The sequence below is a fragment of the Schistocerca serialis genome, chromosome 3 (assembly GCF_023864345.2).
Source record: "Schistocerca serialis cubense isolate TAMUIC-IGC-003099 chromosome 3, iqSchSeri2.2, whole genome shotgun sequence".
NCBI classification, from domain to species: domain Eukaryota; kingdom Metazoa; phylum Arthropoda; class Insecta; order Orthoptera; family Acrididae; genus Schistocerca; species Schistocerca serialis.
In genome coordinates, this window is record NC_064640.1 from 836,308,205 (window position 1) to 836,327,961 (window position 19,757).

The following is a 19,757-nucleotide window of genomic DNA, read 5'->3' on the forward strand; positions in this document are numbered from 1 at the left end:
CAGACGCATCCCTCCACAATATGCAGACAACTGCCACGCTGGCTTATCGATAACGAGACAGGGCCGACGAACGGCGTTGTCCTGCAAATCTCCACCGTCGAACCGCCCCCATTGAATGGACGCAGTGTAATGGGACGCGAAATTAGTGTTTCGTTTATGTACTTGAAATATTTTGTTATGTTTGTAAAATATTTAAAGTTTTGTATTTTTGTTTTGTATGTTTCATGTTAGGAGAGAGCAGCGCAACTCGCGGAAACAGCATCTTCACTGCCGGAACCAGAAAGAAAATTGCTGGCCACTAGACGTCGCCGGTCAACGGCCAAAGGGCAGCAGAAGATCCTTGACCGGGTTGTTGCGTCGAACCTCCTACATTCAAATAAATAAAAATCTGTACTTTTCCATTGTAATGACTTCACAGAATGTTTAGTTCATGTTGTATTTTGTTCAGTTCTGTTTTGTCGAGTCTGGTATTCACATCTGTATGTAGCATATACGAAGACAATAAAACACTGTATGCTCTAAAGCTTAAATGCGTGTTCGAGAATTATTTATGAAGAGTTATACTGAGGAAGAACTATTACTGAATTTTTCCAAGATATTAATTTTCAGAAGAGTTTGATTTCGATTTTTTGAATCTTAAAGGTTTTACACTCTGATTTTAATATGGGAAAAATAAGATAACTTGCAAGAATATAATTTCCAAGAAGAAATAAACGACATCTAAATTTCAAAAGTTTGCGCAAACCAGCTGGACTGAGTGACGTAATTTTGCACAAACGACTCAACTGAAGGCGTTTTAATTACAGTTTCGTTCAAGAATCTTTTATAGAGAACTTTAAAAGAATTTAAATAATTTGTTTTGAAGTGTTTTGTAAACGACGTATGCGACGAAGTTTGCACATGGTCATATTTCCAACAAAAAATCATTGAGTCATACGCGTCGTTACAGTACAGCAGGAGATGGAACTGGGCGAGAGGCAACGTTGCGGGCTGCTGTATAGAGAAAACAACCTGGGCGAGACAACGGACGTTACACTCAACGCCGCCGCCAGCTCCCCATTTCAGTGTTGTGGTTCCCTAGTAGCCTATCCTCCAAGTCGCCTTTAGAAGAGACGTCCACACCAGCACCCAATACCCAGTGAAACTACCGTGTGACAAAACTGCAGAATAATAGGGTGTCAACGAGTTCATTTCTATGTGTGTTTGTGTACTTGTGTATTATTTTGTATATGTGGTTATTTACGTGTTGACGAGTGAAATAAGGGTCCCAGAGAGGAGCTAAAGTGTTTGACGAGGCACAATATAATAGCAATAATAAAAACTTTTTTGTCAGTTACACTGCTGTCTATGGACTCTGCATTTTAGCAGTTGAGTTAACCTGTCAACATTTCACTTAAGCCCGATTCGGGAAATTCCAGTATAAGTTAATGGGAAGCAGACACGTCAGCTCCTCCAATCAAGGACAAAGATGCACAGCTTTCTTGTCTAATTCCACTAGTCAACAACAGGTTTATTGACAGATTACGACGTTATCATTACTACATTAATGATTTTCCAATGACCACTCTCAATTTCATGCATTACTTAATTATTTTAGTATCATCGCTATTATTTGCTGATTTTGCGCTTTTCACTGAGATTTTTAGGGGGATTTTTAGACGTAATCACAACGAAACAGACTGACAAAGTAAGAGATGTTGGTCAAACATCGGCCCCTGGCCTCTCAGCACATGATGTAATATTCCTGGCCTACTCTGTGCAGCCCCCAAGGATCAAATCGCGTTACATAACTTGTAGGAACATGAAACGTATTGACCTTGACGCTCTAACAGCCGATTGCTCAGAAATCTCATGGCATCAAATAATCAGAAAACCCACAATCGACGGCAAAATTAATGAACTTGGTGATAAACTCACTGCCCTCTATGACAAACATGCACCTGTGCGCACAATCCGTGTAAGAAAATCTCCTGCTCCATGGCTGACAGCTGAATTACGTCAAATGATGACTAATAGGGATGCTGCCCACAGGCGTTTCAAGGCAGATCCGAAACCCGAGCGTTTCGAAGAATATAGAAAGCTACGGAACAGAGTGAAACAATGCATTCGCAATGCTAAAATCAGGCACGCTCGCTCCCTTGTATGCAGCGATCTGACGCCCACGACTCTATGGAAGAATCTCCGTAGCTTGGGGGTCGGAAAGGCAAAATCGGAAACTACTTTTCATGTGTCAGCTAACGAATTAAATGAATTCTTCTCTGCACCTCTGAATACCAGCACAGCTGATAATTACCGTCCACAAGAATCCCCAAACAGGATACCTAACAACGATACCTTCCATCTAAAACATGTAACAACAAATACGGCAAGAAAAGCAATAATGAGAATCTCTTCTGATGCAATAGGCAACGACAGTATCGGTATAACGATGATTAAGAATGTTGCCGATATCTTAGTACCTGTCTTAACTGACATATTTAATTTTTCCCTCGTGAACGGAATATATCCTACTGCATGGAAAAGAAGCCTAATTCGACCCATCCCTAAGATCGAAAACCCGCAACTGCCTAGTGATTACCGACCAATTAGCATACTGCCTGCTGTTTCCAAAGCACTTGAATATATTGTTCATGACCAAATCACTGAACACTTGCATGAATTCAGCCTATATGACAAATTTCAATCCGGTTTCCGTAAACATCACAGCACAAACACTGCTCTAATTAAAGTAACTGATGACCTGAAATATGCCATCGACAATCGAAAGGCAACAATATTGACGCTACTGGACTTCAGCAAAGCTTTTGACACTGTTAACTTTGACATATTGCTCAGAAAAATGCAACAGCTTAATTTCTCTGATAGTGCAATGAGATGGTTTGAAAGCTACTTAAAAGACAGACAGCAATGTGTTGTCTGCGTAAATGAAAAATCTTCCTGGAAACATGTTTGCTCGGGAGTGCCACAAGGATCAGTCTTAGGACCACTTTTGTTTTCTTTATATGTCAACGATATTTCGTCGGTTCTGTCCTCCTGTAAATATCATTTCTATGCCGACGACCTCCAGCTCTACCTAAGCGTCAGACCTGAAGATGTAAACACTGCAATCGCTCAGATGAATGATGATCTGTCTTCAGTAGTGAGATGGGCGAAAAACCTGGGGCTTAAACTAAATGCAAAAAAGACGCAAGTAATCTTAATAGCCCATCAGAAATTAATAAGTTCAGATTTCCGCGAACAGCTACCTCCTATTCTGCTCGACGGTACTCCAATACCATATCAGAAAACAGTGAAGAACTTGGGTGTAACTTTGGATGAGCATCTCTACTGGGCGGAGAATACAGTCGCAGTGTGCCGAAAGACGTCTGCTTGTCTCTATGCTCTCAAAAAGTTTCGGAACATATTTCCACAGGACTTGAAACGCCAGCTCGTGCAAGCACTTGTTCTACCGAACCTGCACTATTGTGATGTGATTCAACAAGGCATGAGTAGTGAAAACAAAAGACGGCTAGAGCTAACCATGAATGCCTGTGTGCGTTACACCTGCAACATTCGCCGATATGATCATGTTAGTGCTTCATACTCCGAGCTAGGGTGGCTGCGGCCGGACAAATTGCGTGACTACCACACTCTATGTCTACTCCACCGACTCCTCATCGCGCAAGCACCCCAGTACCTTGCTTCAGAGATTAAAAACCTGTCATGTCATCATAATCGAAACACGAGGTCACTCTTATTTGGTATCCTAACTGTGCCCACTCACAAAACAAAAACTTTTGCAAACTCCTTCTCAGTTGCCGCTGTCCGCCTCTGGAACAAACTGCCCCTTACCTTGCGCAAAATTCGATCTCCTGCTGCTTTTAAGAAGAAGTTGAAGCATTTCCTACTATCATCCTCACAAAGTTCTCCACAAAATTAATGTACAAGGACAATCCCCTCATCAGTCAAATAGCAAAGCTAGCGTCTCCTATCTTGCTCCTGAGATGCCTTCCTCTTCATCTTTCTCTATTAGCCACGCAATCTTCTTTTCCTTTATATTTCCTTAATTATGTTTCATCATGTCTCTATTCTTCTCCTCCCTTCACCATGAGTCTCCCTCATACTCCCTGCTGCCGGCACTCCTATCTAAAATCTGTCTCTTCAATAATGTCTAATTATAACAGTACTTGTGACCTAAGAATATAAACTCTATATGTATGTATTTTTCCAGGTGTACCTTTCAAATTGTTTATTTCACTTTTTGTACTAGATGTAGTTTAACATGCCTGCTAAAACATATGAATGTAAAATAAGTAGAATGCCTGGTTAGATGTAAGAGAGGGCCTGATGGCCCTAATCTTGCCAGGTTACATAAATCAATAAATAAATAAATAAATAAATAAATAAATAAATATGCCAGCACCATCTGATTTTGCAAATGACATTTCTTTGGTTCATTTTAACGTAATTTCTTTCATTAATTATTTTAACATTATTGCATTTTTTTGTTGATCTTGCACTTTTCAATCAGATTTTTACATGTCCAAGGCAGCACCATCTGATTTTACAAATGACATTTCTGTGGTTCATTTTAATTTAAATTTTCATCACAAGATGAATGATTTTGAATGGTCATCACCTGTTTGGCTAGGATGTTAATTTAGACATTTCCTATGTTATTCACTTGCTATGTTGTTTAAATGTCACCTCCTTATGCCAAGTGGTCCCATATTTGCTCCGCTCGTGACGAGAATATTCGTTCATGCCAGAGAGCAGGACGTTGCAATTTTTTTAACCTCCTCTATAGCACAAACTATTGTTTGTAATTGTTTTCATTTTTATTTTTACGTAAGCATAGAACATAACATTGGTAAAAGAAATGAACCAGAATTGTCCTCCCATGAGAAGAACATTCCGGATCATTTCTTTCTATCCACGCATGGGGTGATGACACGGTACAGCAGTTTCCGCTACATAAGCAGTATGTTTCGCTGCTCGCTCGCACCGGTAAATACTAACGGAGGCGGCTCCGCCGCCAATTTTATTGCACGACGCGGCCGGCCGCGGGTGCAACAGAACCCATGTGGACGGATGGAAAGAAATGTGTCAGGATTCATATTACGTATTTATATGTGTTGTGTATTATGCATTTGTTGTACGTGAATGTGAATCTGCGCATGAACTTTCATAATCCTCTTTACACCTTTCCATAAAGCGTGGCCAAATCTTAGTTGGAAGTAGTTCTGCAGTATAGTAGTGCCAACCTTACTTCTGGGTAGGGGATCAGAGAGACAGCACAGGCAGGTAAAAGTCAAAGACGTTCCAGTGTCACAAGATTTGGGGTGGAGAGGTTGGTCACGGCCAAGTGGTTCGACCATCCCCTCCACTGGGGCCCAGGAAGACCTCTGGGTGCCCGCGATATTCTAGGAGTGTTACAGAAGACGGGTAAGTGAGGAGACATGCCCTCAGTGCGTCTGTCTCGATGTTCACACGTGGAAGAGAGGTATTTGAATATTTGCATTAATTCTTTTATTTCCAGCTTCGGATTGTGCAAGGAAATGAATGTTCTCGTTTAGTTTCGGAAATTTGACCCCCTGTGTTAATGTATCTGGTCCTCAGTTTGCCCGTTATCCTCCTCACATAGTGGATGTCCCATGTGAAATATTGGGAGACTTTGGTGGTATATATTTGGCCAACGCAATTTCGTCTTGCCCGTAGAAATGTGCGTGCAGATTAGTATATAATATACCCGAGCTGTAAGTTGTAAAATTGTAATATCTGTAAACTGGAACAATTGCTACTTCAGCGTGTGGGCCCTCAAACCCCTTGACTAGTATCGTACAGAAAGGGCACGCTCTCTAGGTAGCGCTCTCAAGTTCCCGTCCCCAGTTATCCGTTGCGCAATTTTCATTCAGGGCTTGACGACATCAACTTTCATCTGACGTCCCTAGGCAAGGAGGTTTGACGCTAATCTTTCATTGTCACATAAGCGGTGACATAAAGGTAGAAAATTAATGTTTTTTGAGTCCAGAAAGCTCTGTGCAACAGAAACCGCAGACCATTTTGCCATTTTCATTGAGAAATTGCCGGCGTATTCATGTCTGGGGTAATAATAGAGGGCTGTTTGCCTGGGAAGTCTGCTAGCGTAGTGAAAGGTGTTTGCTACTGCGAGGCAGGGCCTGGTTTGTTTTTCGGTTCTAATCTCGATGGAGGCAGATAGACTATCAGTAAAGCAATTTTAAGAAATTCTCGCGCCCTCAATACGTTTTATTGCTACCTTTATTCTCTCCGGCGCCCTGTGGATGTCAATATGAAACACTTGTAGAATTTCATACTTGTTACTGCCTACTTTTTCCGCTTCTGTCAATAATTGAATTTTGTGATTTGAGACTTTCTCGGCGTATTCCATTCGTGAAATCTTCTCGGGTGATCAGCCGAGTAAAGGCGTCGTCTTCTCGCAACGTTTCGAAGGGTTTCGTACCCATCATCTTCGCTTGAAGATGATGGGTACGAAACCCTTCGAAACGTTGCGAGAAGACGACGCCTTTACTCGGCTGATCACCCGAGAAGATTTCACGAATAATTGAATTTACTTACGTGTGCCACTGAATGATTTTTAACTAAATTTTCTTATGAATCTTCACGTATTGAATGTTGACACAGACCGTTTCGCCACCGAATGCGCATATTATCTTGCTATTTCGTAACGATATGGGGTACTTTGCCTTACTACAACAGTTATGTTATCTCGATAAGCTGAAATTCATTTTTATTAGTACAGTCCATACTAATTAGCGTTTCTTCTTTCATTTATATCTTATATTTACGTGCTGTGTTTAACACACTAATCAGCATTAATATAGTCTTACGCATGACTGAAAATAGTCTGACAAAGTTCAGATAGTTTTGCAGTTTCACGGCGGTGCATAGTATGTTGGCAGCACTTCGTCGCCTTGCCTGTTATGCTATGTAGAAGACTTAAAAGCTGTGCGGATCAGCATAACGAAAAGGCGAGAGATCTCGCTCGTTTTGTTCACGACTGTACATTGTACACTACATGGTGCAGTGAATACAGTGAACAGTTGATGCTGGGGTACTGTCAAAGCACGTGTTATGCATGAAGAGCCACTGCACTCACAGTATGTAACTGTGTGTTGTGGATTCGTAACTAACTTTATTCTCAGTCCGATCTTGTTTTAAGAGAACACACTTAGAGGTGTCCTGTGACATCCGCACATTCTCAAGACGACCTTGTACAGCACGTGATTCCTGCTTTTGAAGAGTGCAACTGCGCAGAAACCATTGTTTTCATGCAAGAGAGTTCATATTAAAATCAACATTATGCCTTTTTCAGTTGTTTGACCTGTTCTGCCCACAACTAGTTCCTAATCTATTACGTAGGGAAACATTTTTAAACATTTTTCCTGCACTCACAGTGCCAGATTTGCACCTGGTGCCCAAATGTGGAACCAATTTTCTTCCAGCTTAAATCTGTTGAAGATTAACAATTAGAAGATTAACAATTAGCATACCTACCATTTTTTGCTGCTATACGACAATTACAGTGCAAAAGGGGCCTCTGTTAGTATCTGCACTTTAGATACAGCCACCTCGTACCTACAAAATGGCAACACAGCAAGCACATGGTGCTCGAGAACGAACTATGACTGGATGGCGACTGGCCCCTACCATTCTATTTGCTGAAATGTCAGTCGCAAAGTAATTTCAATTTGAGTCTAACAGTGTCACTGTATAGTGACTTGCAGAGTATACACGTACATGAAGATATAATAGTAATGGAGAGAAATGTTTAGGGGGGGAAGTTTCAAAAATGAATGGTCTAAAAGGCCAGAATGACTAGAAATCATACAGAAAATGGTCTGAAAAAATGAAAAAGAATCAGAGTGAAACAATGAAGGATAAAAAAAGAAAGGAACAAAGAAAGATAAATATTTGAAATTGGCTCATGGTCCCAAGAAGGGCTGAAAGTAGAAAGAAGCAAAACTGTCACCATACAGTTTATCATTTTACAGCAGAGTTTGCTGTTCAATAATATCATACATAATTTTCCAACTACAAATCATTGTACTCTACTCACGTTAGTAAGCCTTCTACCCAAATATTAGTTTCTATTTCTTATTTTACTCTGTTGATTTACATGATTTTCACTGTATTACTTATTAAATTCCCTTAACTGATAAATATCTAGATTTGAAATAGCTGTTTAGTCATCACCTGTGAAGCATCCAATAGGAAGATGGAATAACAAATAATTAACAACAACTTTCAGATTTAAAAAAAATGCATTCATTACATTTAAATTCTACATAAAATGTTCAGTAATTCCATGAGGTATTCCTAACTTCATAACAATTACTTATCTACTATTTATTATATATTTAATTGTATTGCGACAGTAAAAAAATTGTTGACACTTACCCACGTTTTCACAGCTCTAACTCCACCACCAGCACTAACACCAACGCCAACACCAACCCCACCACCAGCACCACCACCGCCGGCACCTTCTGGTTCTTCGCAATAAAGAGGATTCCTTGAATTTCTCAGCCCCTGGTAACCATGTTCGAGCTCAGTATAGGACATGGTTGGGACTGCTCACGGGCTGAGCCATGTAACCTGAACAAACGTCAACATTAACAGACATGGAAAATCTTTGTATCATGAATGTACAACAGTTTTCACTAATTTCTTTTCTACACTTATTTAATATTAAAGACTTAAGAAAACAATTGGGGAGAATATCTAGCTGCTTTCTGACTTCACAATTTCCTCTATAACTGTTTTAACTTTCTTTGCTGCCTCTGTGTTACTGCAAGAACTTATTTCAAGCAGAGACTATAAAATTTAAACTTTATATGTTTGACTGTATTAGTGAGTATGATTGTTCATCGCATGACAGATTAAAATTCTTTTTGTTTCTGCGTAATTTTTTTAAGATTTTTTTAACATCGTTTTTTTGTGATAATGAGATGAACTACTGAGACAACTTAAAGATCAGGCCAGGTGAACATACGTGTGTGTGTGTAGTGTGTGTGTGTGTGTGTGTGTGTGTGTGTGTGTGTGTGTGTGTGTGCGCGCGCGCACCTACATTTTAATGGCGCCATTCAGCATTTTCACTTTAGCAAACATTGTGAGAAGAAAAAGGAACTATAAGTAGGGTGGGGGGGGCGGTGATCTCTCTCTTCTTAGCATTCTACCTGACTAGCATGAGTTACGGGTGAAATGAAAGGTGGGGGTAGGGGGCCAGTGGAGAGGGTTGACTCGCAAATTTATGGAGTTCCAAAAGTAAGTTCTACATTATTAAGGCGGGCCAAATAACTTTTCCTGAATGCTACACTATACTTCAAAGGGACACAGATATATGGGACTATTTTTTCAATATAGTTACCAAGTCTCTGTAAAGAACAGCCAGGAAGTTCTACACACCATTCAATTCCCCGACAATAGAAATCCGTTCCTCAGTTACTGAGCCACTAAAGTGCTCATCATTGGAAAATCATTGATTGCTGGAAATCGGACCCATGAATGCCTCCACATTATCATCTGTGGTCAACATTGATGGCCTTACTTCCCGATTGGCATCAACTCCATTTGTTCGGACTTGGTCGAATTGTCGGCACCATTTCCCTATGACTGGATGTGACATTTCATTTCGTCCATATACTGCCAGAATTTCAAATTGTTTCTGTTTGCATCTTTTTACTCATAATAATCATACTGTCCCACATACTTTAAATATGGAGTACACTTCTTGTTGCCACGTCATTTCACTGCCACACTGTGATGCACCTTTATCTGTACTGCAGCAGAGCTATGTCTGCAGAAACAAAGAACATTTGACACTCTTGTTGCGTTATGGTCTTAGCATGGGATGTCATGTAGCTTACTTTTGGAAGTCCCCTCATACAAATAGCTGGCAATTCAAATTACAGTGTTTAATGAGTATTTGGGCAGTCTATATAATAGTTGATATACGGGGTGTACATAAAGTCCGGGAACACTTTCAATTATTTATTGCACAAAAACCAAACATTCTACAGGTACCATACATATGTCACTTTGAAGAGAAACCCTGAAAGGTTATTTTTTGTTTTGTTTTTTTTTTTCAGCGTAGTTAGGTAATTTGTCGATAGTCAGCGCTAGTCGCAAACATGGCGGGTTCAGGTGCGGAGCGAGCTTTATGTTGTTGGAGTCCGACAAAGCAAGTGTGCTACAGCTGTTCAACGGATGTTTAAAACCAAGTAGGGTTAGAAGCCACCAACAAGGAAGGTCATTTACCACTGGCACAACAAATTCATTATGACGGGTTGCTTGTGCCCGGCAAAGAGATGCGGACGTCCTAGTATGGGTTAAGTGAGTGTGGAGCGCGTACAAGTGACATTCATAAGGGGGTCCACAGTAATCGGTGCGTCGTGCATCCCGTGAACTCGAAATGGCTCCAATGACTGTGTGGGAAGTCCTGCGACAGAAGCTGTCTATGAAACCATTCAAATTTAAGCTAGTGCAGAAGCTCAATGACGACGACAAAGACAAGCGTTTTCAGTTTTGTTCGCAGTTACAATTGAATAACGATGGGGATGGCATTATTGATTGTTTAATTTTTAGCGACAAAGCCACTTTTCACACTAATGGGAAAGGGAACAGGTATAATTGTCAAATTTGGGGTACAAAGTATCCACACAAATGCATTGAATTTGAGTGTGATTCCCCAAAGGTATATGTTTTTTGTGCCTTGTCACGTCGAAAACTGTACGGGCCATTCTTCTTCGCTGAGAGCACTATCACTTGATATTCCTACTTAGACATGTTGCAGCAATGGCTGATGCCTCAAATGTAATCAGACTGTCCGTTCATCTTTCGGCAGGATGGGGCTCCACCCCATTTTCATCGTGAAGTTCGTGGGTACCTCAACACGGAGCTGCCGTATCGATGGATCGGCCGTGCTACAGGAGATAGCTGTTTCATGAAATGGTCTCCCCGATCAGCAGATCTCACTCCGTGTGACTTTTTTCTGTGGGGACACATTAAAGATGTGGTGTAAGTGCCGCCTCTACTACGTGATGTAGCAGAGCTGCGGGAGACAATATGGGAAGCGACTGCCACAGTCGACGATGCCATACTGGGACGGGTATGGCAAGAATTCGATTACCATATTGATGTCTGCCGGGTCTCTCATGGTTTGCATATCGAATGTTTCTAAAAAAAAACTTTCAGAGTTTCTCTTCGTATACCCTGTATATATACTACGTGATAATGGAACTGGTTTGCAACATGTCCAGTGTGAGGACAATACAGTGTAAGTTGAAGCACGAAGGTAAGAAAACTTTAATTTTTATAATTCTGTTGGGGTTATTGACTTAATGTTGATGGGTGCTCCAGGCAGTGTGTAGTGAGTTAGTGTGTGCTCCAGTCCAATAAGAAGTTCATCAGTGACAAGTGGCCAAAATTTGGAAACAGTTTAATTCACAAATATTTGAAACAAACATAATACACTGTTTATTGTACCTTCTTCTGACACAAATAGCCAAAATGCTAACTAAAATAATCTTGCGATGCCGGCCGGAGTGGCCGTGTGGTTCTAGGCGCTAGTCTGGAATCGAGCGACCGCTACGGTCGCAGGTTCGAATCCTGCCTCGGGCATGGATGTGTGTGATGTCCTTAGGTTAGTTAGGTTTAATTAGTTCTAAGTTCTAGGAGGCTGATGACCTCAGAAGTTAAGTCGCATAGTGCTCAGAGCCATTTGTTTGATCTTGCGATGAGAGAGCCGAGAGGTGGTCAGTCAAACTGTTGGGGAAGTTTAATTCCCTGAAGCTTGTTCCCATGAAGAGAAGACCAGTGGTGATGCCAAAGTGACACCGTCTGTCAACAGACAGCAACACAGAGATCATCCACGGGAACAGAAGAGCTAGCAGGCCAAGGTAAGAGGACTCCCTCAACAGTGAGCAAGTGCAAGGTTTCTTGGACCCGTTGCACTAAGGGATGGACTGTGTACATCACACAGAGGCTCTGAAGGGCGCTGAGAGAATTGGAGAATATGACAATTAAAAAGCCTGGCTTGCTGGATGTACTGGGTGGCCTGAGAGAGGGTGAAAAGCTCTGCTGTAAAAATCGAGTAATGTTCTGGATGCCGATTATGAAAATGGTCGATGTCAATAACGAAGGCACACCCAACATCACGGTCAATCTTAGAACAATCAGTGTACACAAAGGTGCTATCACTAAGTTGCGGGTGAAGGTCGAGAAACTTACAGCAATAGGCTGAATTTCGAGTAGTGTCCTTGGGAAGCAAATGAAGTCCACGGTGAACAAGGGTTGCCCCGTGAAGCCAAGGCAGTGAAGGGCTCACGCCCACTGGGAATGTGGCAGGTATCTCAAAGCTAAACTGTAGGAGCAATAGCCAAAAGCAAATTCCAAGAGGTAACAGAGAAGAAGGGAGTCATCGACAAAGGGGGCATAAGATGAGTGGCCTGGCATGGAAGACAAATGGCATGTGGATGCTGGTATGACAGTGATAGTTCAGCAGTTGCTGCATAGACACACTCAACCAGGCTACTGCAAAAGGTGTTGGTGGCCAATGTATTCCACAATGGTAGATTGTGTTAAGACAGTATAAGATGGACGGACATGCATATGAATAAACGAAATACCCGTTGTCAAGTTCACAACGACGAAGGAACTGGTGTAAATGGAGGAGGATGGTCTGATCTGCTCCCCAGGAAGTACCATTTAGGACATGTAGGACACTGAGGAACTATGTACATTGTGCGGCCAGGTACGACACATGGGAGGACCAAGAAAGTTTCCTACCAACCATGAGCCTTAGGAATTCTGTAGTTACAGTGAATGGAAGAGCAACATGCCCTAGATGTAAAGACACCCAATGTGTCGCCAAAAATTCATACAAACAGTTTGGTCAGTGGAAAAGCATAAGCCACTGCCGATGCTCCACGAGTAAAAGCGATCAAAGCAATGCTGAAGACACTGCTCAAGGAGACAAGTCCGTGGAGAGCTGCAATAGATGGCAAGTCATCGGCAAAAAGGGAGCTGAGATTCCTGGCAGGAGACAGTCCATACTAGAGTTAATGGCTACAGCAAAGATGATGACACTCAGGACACAGCCTTGAGGCACCGCATTGTCCTGGCCAAAGGTGTCTGACAAGTTCAGGCAATCACCCCTCCCTGGGCCTAGCCAGTACGAGGGGGGTACATGCATGTGAACCATACCTGTCGACCAGGGGCTGGGAATTACGCGTTACCCAGTCATCTGTTATGTATAAAACATTGGGCCAGCCTTCGGGAGCACACAGGGAGGAAGATGAAACAAAGAGAGAATACAAAAGGCGAAGTGGAGGAAGGGGAGGAGATGGCGCAAGAAGAAGAAAAAAACAACAAGAGAGGGACAGTTCCAGTTCCGAGCTACCGAAACTTCAGAGAACATTTCAGAAAATACCCAAGACATGCTCCCCAAGGAAGGGGAAAAAGAATAGCAGGTGGACAGATATGCAGCACGGAAAGGGAAGAGGGGCTGCCCAAGTTGGGGCCCAGTGGTAGCCAAGTATAAGCCTATTATAGAGTGGTGAGCGCCCTGGGGGGAACATAGAGCTAATGTTAGTCAAGAATGCCTTTCAGGCGACAGAGACGCCATTATCAATACCTCACTGAATTTGAACGAGGTCATGTAATTGGGCTATGAGAAGCTGGATGTTCCTTCTGTGATTTTTGCAGTAAGACTTGGCAGGAATGTAGCCACTGTACATGACTGCTGGAAGTGGTGGCCACGAGAATGCACAGTCGCAAGACGACAGGGCTCCAGTTGGCCACGTGGCACTTCCGAGAGGCATGACCATGGTGTTCGGTGTATGGCTCTGGCGCATTGACCTGCATCTGCAGCAGCAATTTGAGCAGCAGTTGTCACCACAATGACGTCGAATTGTTACAAATACGTTACTTCGGGTAGAGCTATGAGCCAGGCACCATGTAGCGAGCATTCCACTAACCCCAAAACGCTGCCAATTGTGACTTGAGTGGTGTGAAGCGAGAGCTCATTGGAGGGCAGGACGGAGGTCTGTTGTGTTTTCTGATGAAAGCTGGGTCTACCTCTGTACCAGTGATGGCTGTGTGTTGGCGAGGATGAGGCCAGTTGAGGGCCTGCAACCAACTTGCTAGACACACTGGACCTACACCTGGAATTATTGTCTGGGGTGTAATTTCGTTTAACAACAGGACCACTCTCGTGGTTAGCCCACGCACCCTGACTGCAAATCAGCACTTCAATCTGGTGATTCGAGCTGTTGTGCTGTCATTCATGAACAGCATTCCAGAGGGTGTTTTATAACAGGATAACGCTCGCCCACATACTGCTGTTGTCACCCAACATGTTCTATAGAATGTCGACATGCTGCCTTGGTCTGCTCGACTAGATGTGTTTCCAATCGAGCACATAAGGGGCATCATCGGACGAAATCTGTGTCATGCACAAACAGCACGAACTGTGTTGACCGACCAAGTGCAACGCGCATGGAACTCCGTCCCACAAACTGACATCTAGCACCTGTACAACACAATGCATGCACACTTGTATGCTTGCAGTCAACAATCTGCCGGTTGCACCAGTTATTAACGTACCAGCATTTCTTATTTGCAATGGCTTATCTCGCGCTTATATTAATTTGTGACCTTGCAATATTGATCAGTTTAAATATATCACCTAGACAAATCTATTCTGGAAATTTCATTAATCTACATTAATTACTTTTCGGTGCTGCCGTATCAGTTACAAGCCTGTCCAGGTAGGGCTGTGCATTCTTGAGATAGCCTAACAACTGGACCACAGTAGGTGACTGACGATGCCTGCTAATGACTGTTTTGACTCGACAGGCATCTGTCTAGTGGCAGATATACTGGGTGGTCCGTTCATAGTGACCGGGCCAAATATCTCACGAAATAAGCGTCAAACGAAAAAACTACAAAGAACGAAACTTGTCTAGCTTAAAGGGGGAAAACAGATGGCGCTATGGTTGGCCCGCTAGATGGCGCTGTCATAGGTCAAACCGATAAGAACTGCATTTTTTAAAATAGGAACCCCCTTTTTTATTACATATTCATGTAGTAAGTACAGAAATATGAATGTTTTAGTGGGACCACTTTTTTCGCTTTGTGATAGATGGCGCTGTAATTGTCACAAACGCATAAGTACGTGGTATCACGTAACGTTCCGCCAGTGCGGACGGTATTTGCTTCGTGATACATTACCCGTGTTAAAATGGACCGTTTACCAATTACGGAAGTCATTATCGTGTTGATGTATGGCTATTGTGATCAAAATGCCCAACGGGCGTGTGCTATGTATGCTGCTTGGTATCCTGGACATCATCCAAGTGACCGGACCGTTCTCTGGATAGTTACGTTATTTAAGGAAAGAGGAAGTGTTCAGCCCATGTGAAACGTCGACCATGACCTGCAACAAATGATGATGCTCAAGTAGGTGTTTTACCTGGTGTCGCGGCTAATCCGCACAGCAGTATCAGACAAATTGCGCGAGAATTGTGAATCTCAAAAACGTCGGTGTTGAGAATGCTACATCAACATCGATTGCACCCGTACCATATTTCTATGCACCAGGAATCGCATGGCGACGACTTTGAGCGTCGTGTACATTTCTGCCACTGCGCACAAGACAAATTACGGGACGATGGCAGATTTTTTGCACGCGTTCTACTTAGCGACGAAGCGTCATTCACCAACAGCGGTAACGTAAACCGGCATAATATGCACTACTGGGCAACGGAAAATCCACGATGGCTGCGACAAGTGGAACATCAGCGACCTTGGCGGGTTAATGTATGGTGCGGCATTATGGGAGGAAGGATAATTGGCCCCTATTTTATCGATGGCAATCTAAATGGTGCAATATATGCTGATTTCCTTGGTAATGTTCTACCGATGTTACTACAAGATGTTTCACTGAATGACAGAATGGCGATGTACTTCCAACATGATGGATATCCGGCACATAGCTCGCTTGCGGTTGAAGCGGTACTGAATAGCTTATTTCATGACAAGTGGATTGGTCGTCGAAGCACCATACCATGGCCCGCACGTTCACCGGATCTGACGTACCCAGATTTCTTTCAGTGGGGAAAGTTGAAGGATATTTGCTATCGTGATCCACCGACAACATCTGACAACATGCGTCAGCGCATTGTCAATGCATGTGCAAACATTACGGAAGGCGAACTACTCGCTGTTGAGAGGAATGTCGTTACACGTATTGCGAAATGCATTGAGGTTGACGGACATCAATTTGAGCATTTATAGCATTAATGGGATATTTGCAGGTAACCACGCTGTAACAGCATGCGTTCTCAGAAATGATAAGTTCACAAATGTACATGTATCACATTGGAACGACCGAAATAAAATGTTGAAACGTACCTACGTTCTGTATTTTAATTTAAAAAACCTACCTGTTACCAACTGTTCGTCTAAAATTGTGAGCCATATGCTTGTGACTATTACAGCGCCATCTACCTCAAAGCGAAAAAAGTGGTCCAACTAAAACATTCATATTTCTTTATGTACTACACGAATATGTAATAAAAATGGGGGTTCCTATTTAAAAAATCGCAGTTGATATCCGTTTGACCTATGGCAGCGCCATCTAGCGGGCCAACCATAGTGCCATCTGGTTTACCCCTTCAAGCTAGACAAGTTTCGTTCTTTGTAGTTTTTTCGTTTGACGCTTATTTCGTGAGATATTTGGCCCGGTCACTATCAAGGGACCACCCAGTATATGTGCTACTAGACAGATGCCTGCAAAATATTTCATATGTTTCGCTTACGATCCACTTTACAGTTGGCGTTTCAACACCTCTCCACGACGCACCATTCCTCTCATAGTGTTTGCCACTGCAGTTTGTTGATGATCTCTGTAACAACCTTGCACTTACTACATGATCCCATAATAAATCTGGTATTTTGTGAAGTCACTTCTTTTGTGGATGAATTACACTTCCTTAAGACTTTTCCAATGGACCCCCCTGGCACCAGTTTTTCCTACAACTACTTGTATGTGATCATTCCATTTTAGGTCACTCCTGACAGCTTTCTCTAAAATCCTAGAAAAGCTAATACATGTAAGAATTACTGATCATCTCATGATGAATGGAGTTCTCAGCAAGAGCCAATTTGGCTTTCATAAGGGCCATTCAACAGAAGATGCAACCTATGCACTTGCAAATGAAGTCCTGGAAACCCTTAACGAGAATATGCTAGCAGTTGGTATCTTCTGAGATTTGTCTAAAGCGTTTGACTGTGTTGATCACCAGATTCTCTTGCAAAAAGCAAAATTAGTAAGAATAAGTGGTGTTGCAGGGAACTGGTTACAGTCATATCTCCCAGACAGAAAACAAAAAGTTGTCTTGAATAGCTCAGGTGGAGTATGTTATGTTTCCTCACATTCTGAATGGAGTTCCATTACATGTGGAGAGCTTCAGGAGTCAATTCTTGGGCCACTATTATTCCTGATTTTTATAAACGCTCTACCATCATGTACAAGCCTGCCGTGTAAATTTACGTTATTTGCTGCTGATACCACAATTTTTATGAGCAGTAGAACAGAGAGTAATCTTGAGGAATCCATTAATCACATACTCTCAGATGTGGTGAATTGGTTCAAGGTGAATGGTCTCTCATTAAATTCCCGTAAGACCAGCTTTATTCAGTTCTGTACAAAAACAGAAAAAGAGAGACAGATAAGTGTGATATGTGGTAATCAACCAACAGAAGGAATGGAAACAAAATTTCTTGGAGTGCACATTGACAAGAAAATGAACTGGTCTTCGCATATAATAGATATCTGTAAGACGCTTAGCTCTTCTACGTATGCTTTATGGGTTGTCACTACATGTGTTGAACCTAACACTGCAAAAGTGGCATACTATGGCTATTTTCACTCACTCATTGAATACGGTATAATTTTTTGGAGCAACCAGCCATTAGCAAGGAAAGTGTTCATTGCTCAGACGCGAGCTTTAAGAGTTATGTGCGTGTGGACTGCTGCCAAGAGACTCATGTAGAAATAGGTTTCGAAAACTTAAAATATACACAACCATATTCTAATATATTTTCTCTCTCATGTGTTTTGTCTGTAAAAATATAGAGATATTTCAACCAAACAGTAATTATCATGAGCATAATACACGAAGGAAGAATGACACACAGCGAGCACAGAAATTTCAGCTTGGCGCAAAAGGGTGTCCACTACACTGGAACAAAACTCGTCAATGCTCTTCCTCCTCAAATAAAGCCAGAGATTCATAACAAGATAGTTTAAGAAACCACTAAAAATATTTCTGACAGAAAAAGCCTTTTACAGTCTAGATGAATTTTTAAATAAATACATTGAAAAATTTTAATATTATATAATACAAGTTGACATCATGCCAAAAAAGAATGTTATTTAACTTGAGCTCTGCATCTGTTTGTGCTATGTATCTTTTCTTCTGTAGTGCTTTCATGATTCTAAGAAAATCTGTATTGTCTTTTTCTGTACTGCTGCTCACAGAATTTACTGTATATATTTTTATATAATTATGTACTCAAATGCCTATATATGCTATAAGATTATCATATTGTATTTGTAAAAAACTGACTCGTTCCACGTCCTTGTGAACCCAACACAATTAGACCTATGGAACACGAAATAAAATAAAATCCAGATAATCACTCCTAGGTATTGCAAACTCATTACCGTTTGCAGTGATATGTTACCAATAACACACCGAAGAGCCAAAGACACTGGTACACCTACCTAATATCGTGTGGGGCCCCCACGAGCACACAGAAATGCCGCAACACGAGATGGCATGGGCTCGACTAATGTCTGAAGTAGTGCTGGAGGGAATTGATATCATGAATCCTGCAGGGCTGTCCACATATCCGTAAGAGTCTGAGGGGGTGGAGATCTCTTGTGAACAGCACGTTGCAAGGCGTACAATGATGACGTCTGGGGAGTTTTGTGGCCAGCGGAAGTGTTTAAACTCAGAAGAGTGTTCTTGGAGACACTCTGTAGCAGTTCTGGACGTGCGGGGAGTCGCATTGTCCTGTTGGAATTGCCCAAGTACGTCGGAATGCACAATGGACATGAATGGACGCAGGTGATCAGACAGGATGCTTAGGTACGTGTCACCTTCAGAGTCGTATCTAGACGTATCAGGGGTCACATGTCACTCCAAGTACACACGTCCACATCGTTACAGAGCCTCCACCAGCTTCAACAGTCCCCTGCTGACGTGCAATGAGCCGGCCGTTGTGACCGAGCAGTTCTAGTCGCTTCAGTCTGGAACCGCGCGACCGCTACAGTCTCAGGTTCGAATCCTGCCTTGGGCATGGATGTGTGTGATGTCCTTAGGTTAGTTAGGTTTAAGCAGTTCTAAATTCTAGGGGACTGATGACCTCAGATGTTAAGTCCCATAGTGCTCAGAGCCATTTGAACCATTTTTGACATGCAGTGTCCATGGATTCATGAGGTTGTCTCCATACCCATACACGTCCATCCGCTCGATACAATTTGAAACGAGGCTCGTCCGACGAGGCAACGTGTTTCCAGTCATCAACAGTCCAATGTCGGTGTTGACGGACCCAGGCGAGGTGCAAAGCTTTTGTGTCATGCAATCATTAAGGGTACAAGAGTGGGACTTCGGCTCCGAATGCCCGTATCGATGATGTTTCGTTGAATGATTCGCACGCTGACACTT

At 42.3% G+C, this 19,757-nt stretch overlaps 1 protein-coding gene across 7 annotated transcripts in view; it reads right to left on the reverse strand.

Annotated features, from left to right (window-relative positions):
• Positions 1-19,757, reverse strand: part of LOC126470878 (inositol hexakisphosphate and diphosphoinositol-pentakisphosphate kinase) — a 591,274-nt gene that overhangs the window by 461,982 nt on the left and 109,535 nt on the right. For 6 of the 7 annotated variants that reach the window (XM_050098893.1, XM_050098898.1, XM_050098892.1 and 3 more), the window contains exon 2: positions 8,419-8,616. In XM_050098893.1, coding sequence (XP_049954850.1) covers positions 8,419-8,583 — 165 coding nt within the window. In that variant the 5' untranslated portion in view covers positions 8,584-8,616. Of the gene's footprint in view, positions 1-8,418; positions 8,617-19,757 lie in introns of those variants that run through there. The other variant, XM_050098896.1, reaches the window with a different exon arrangement.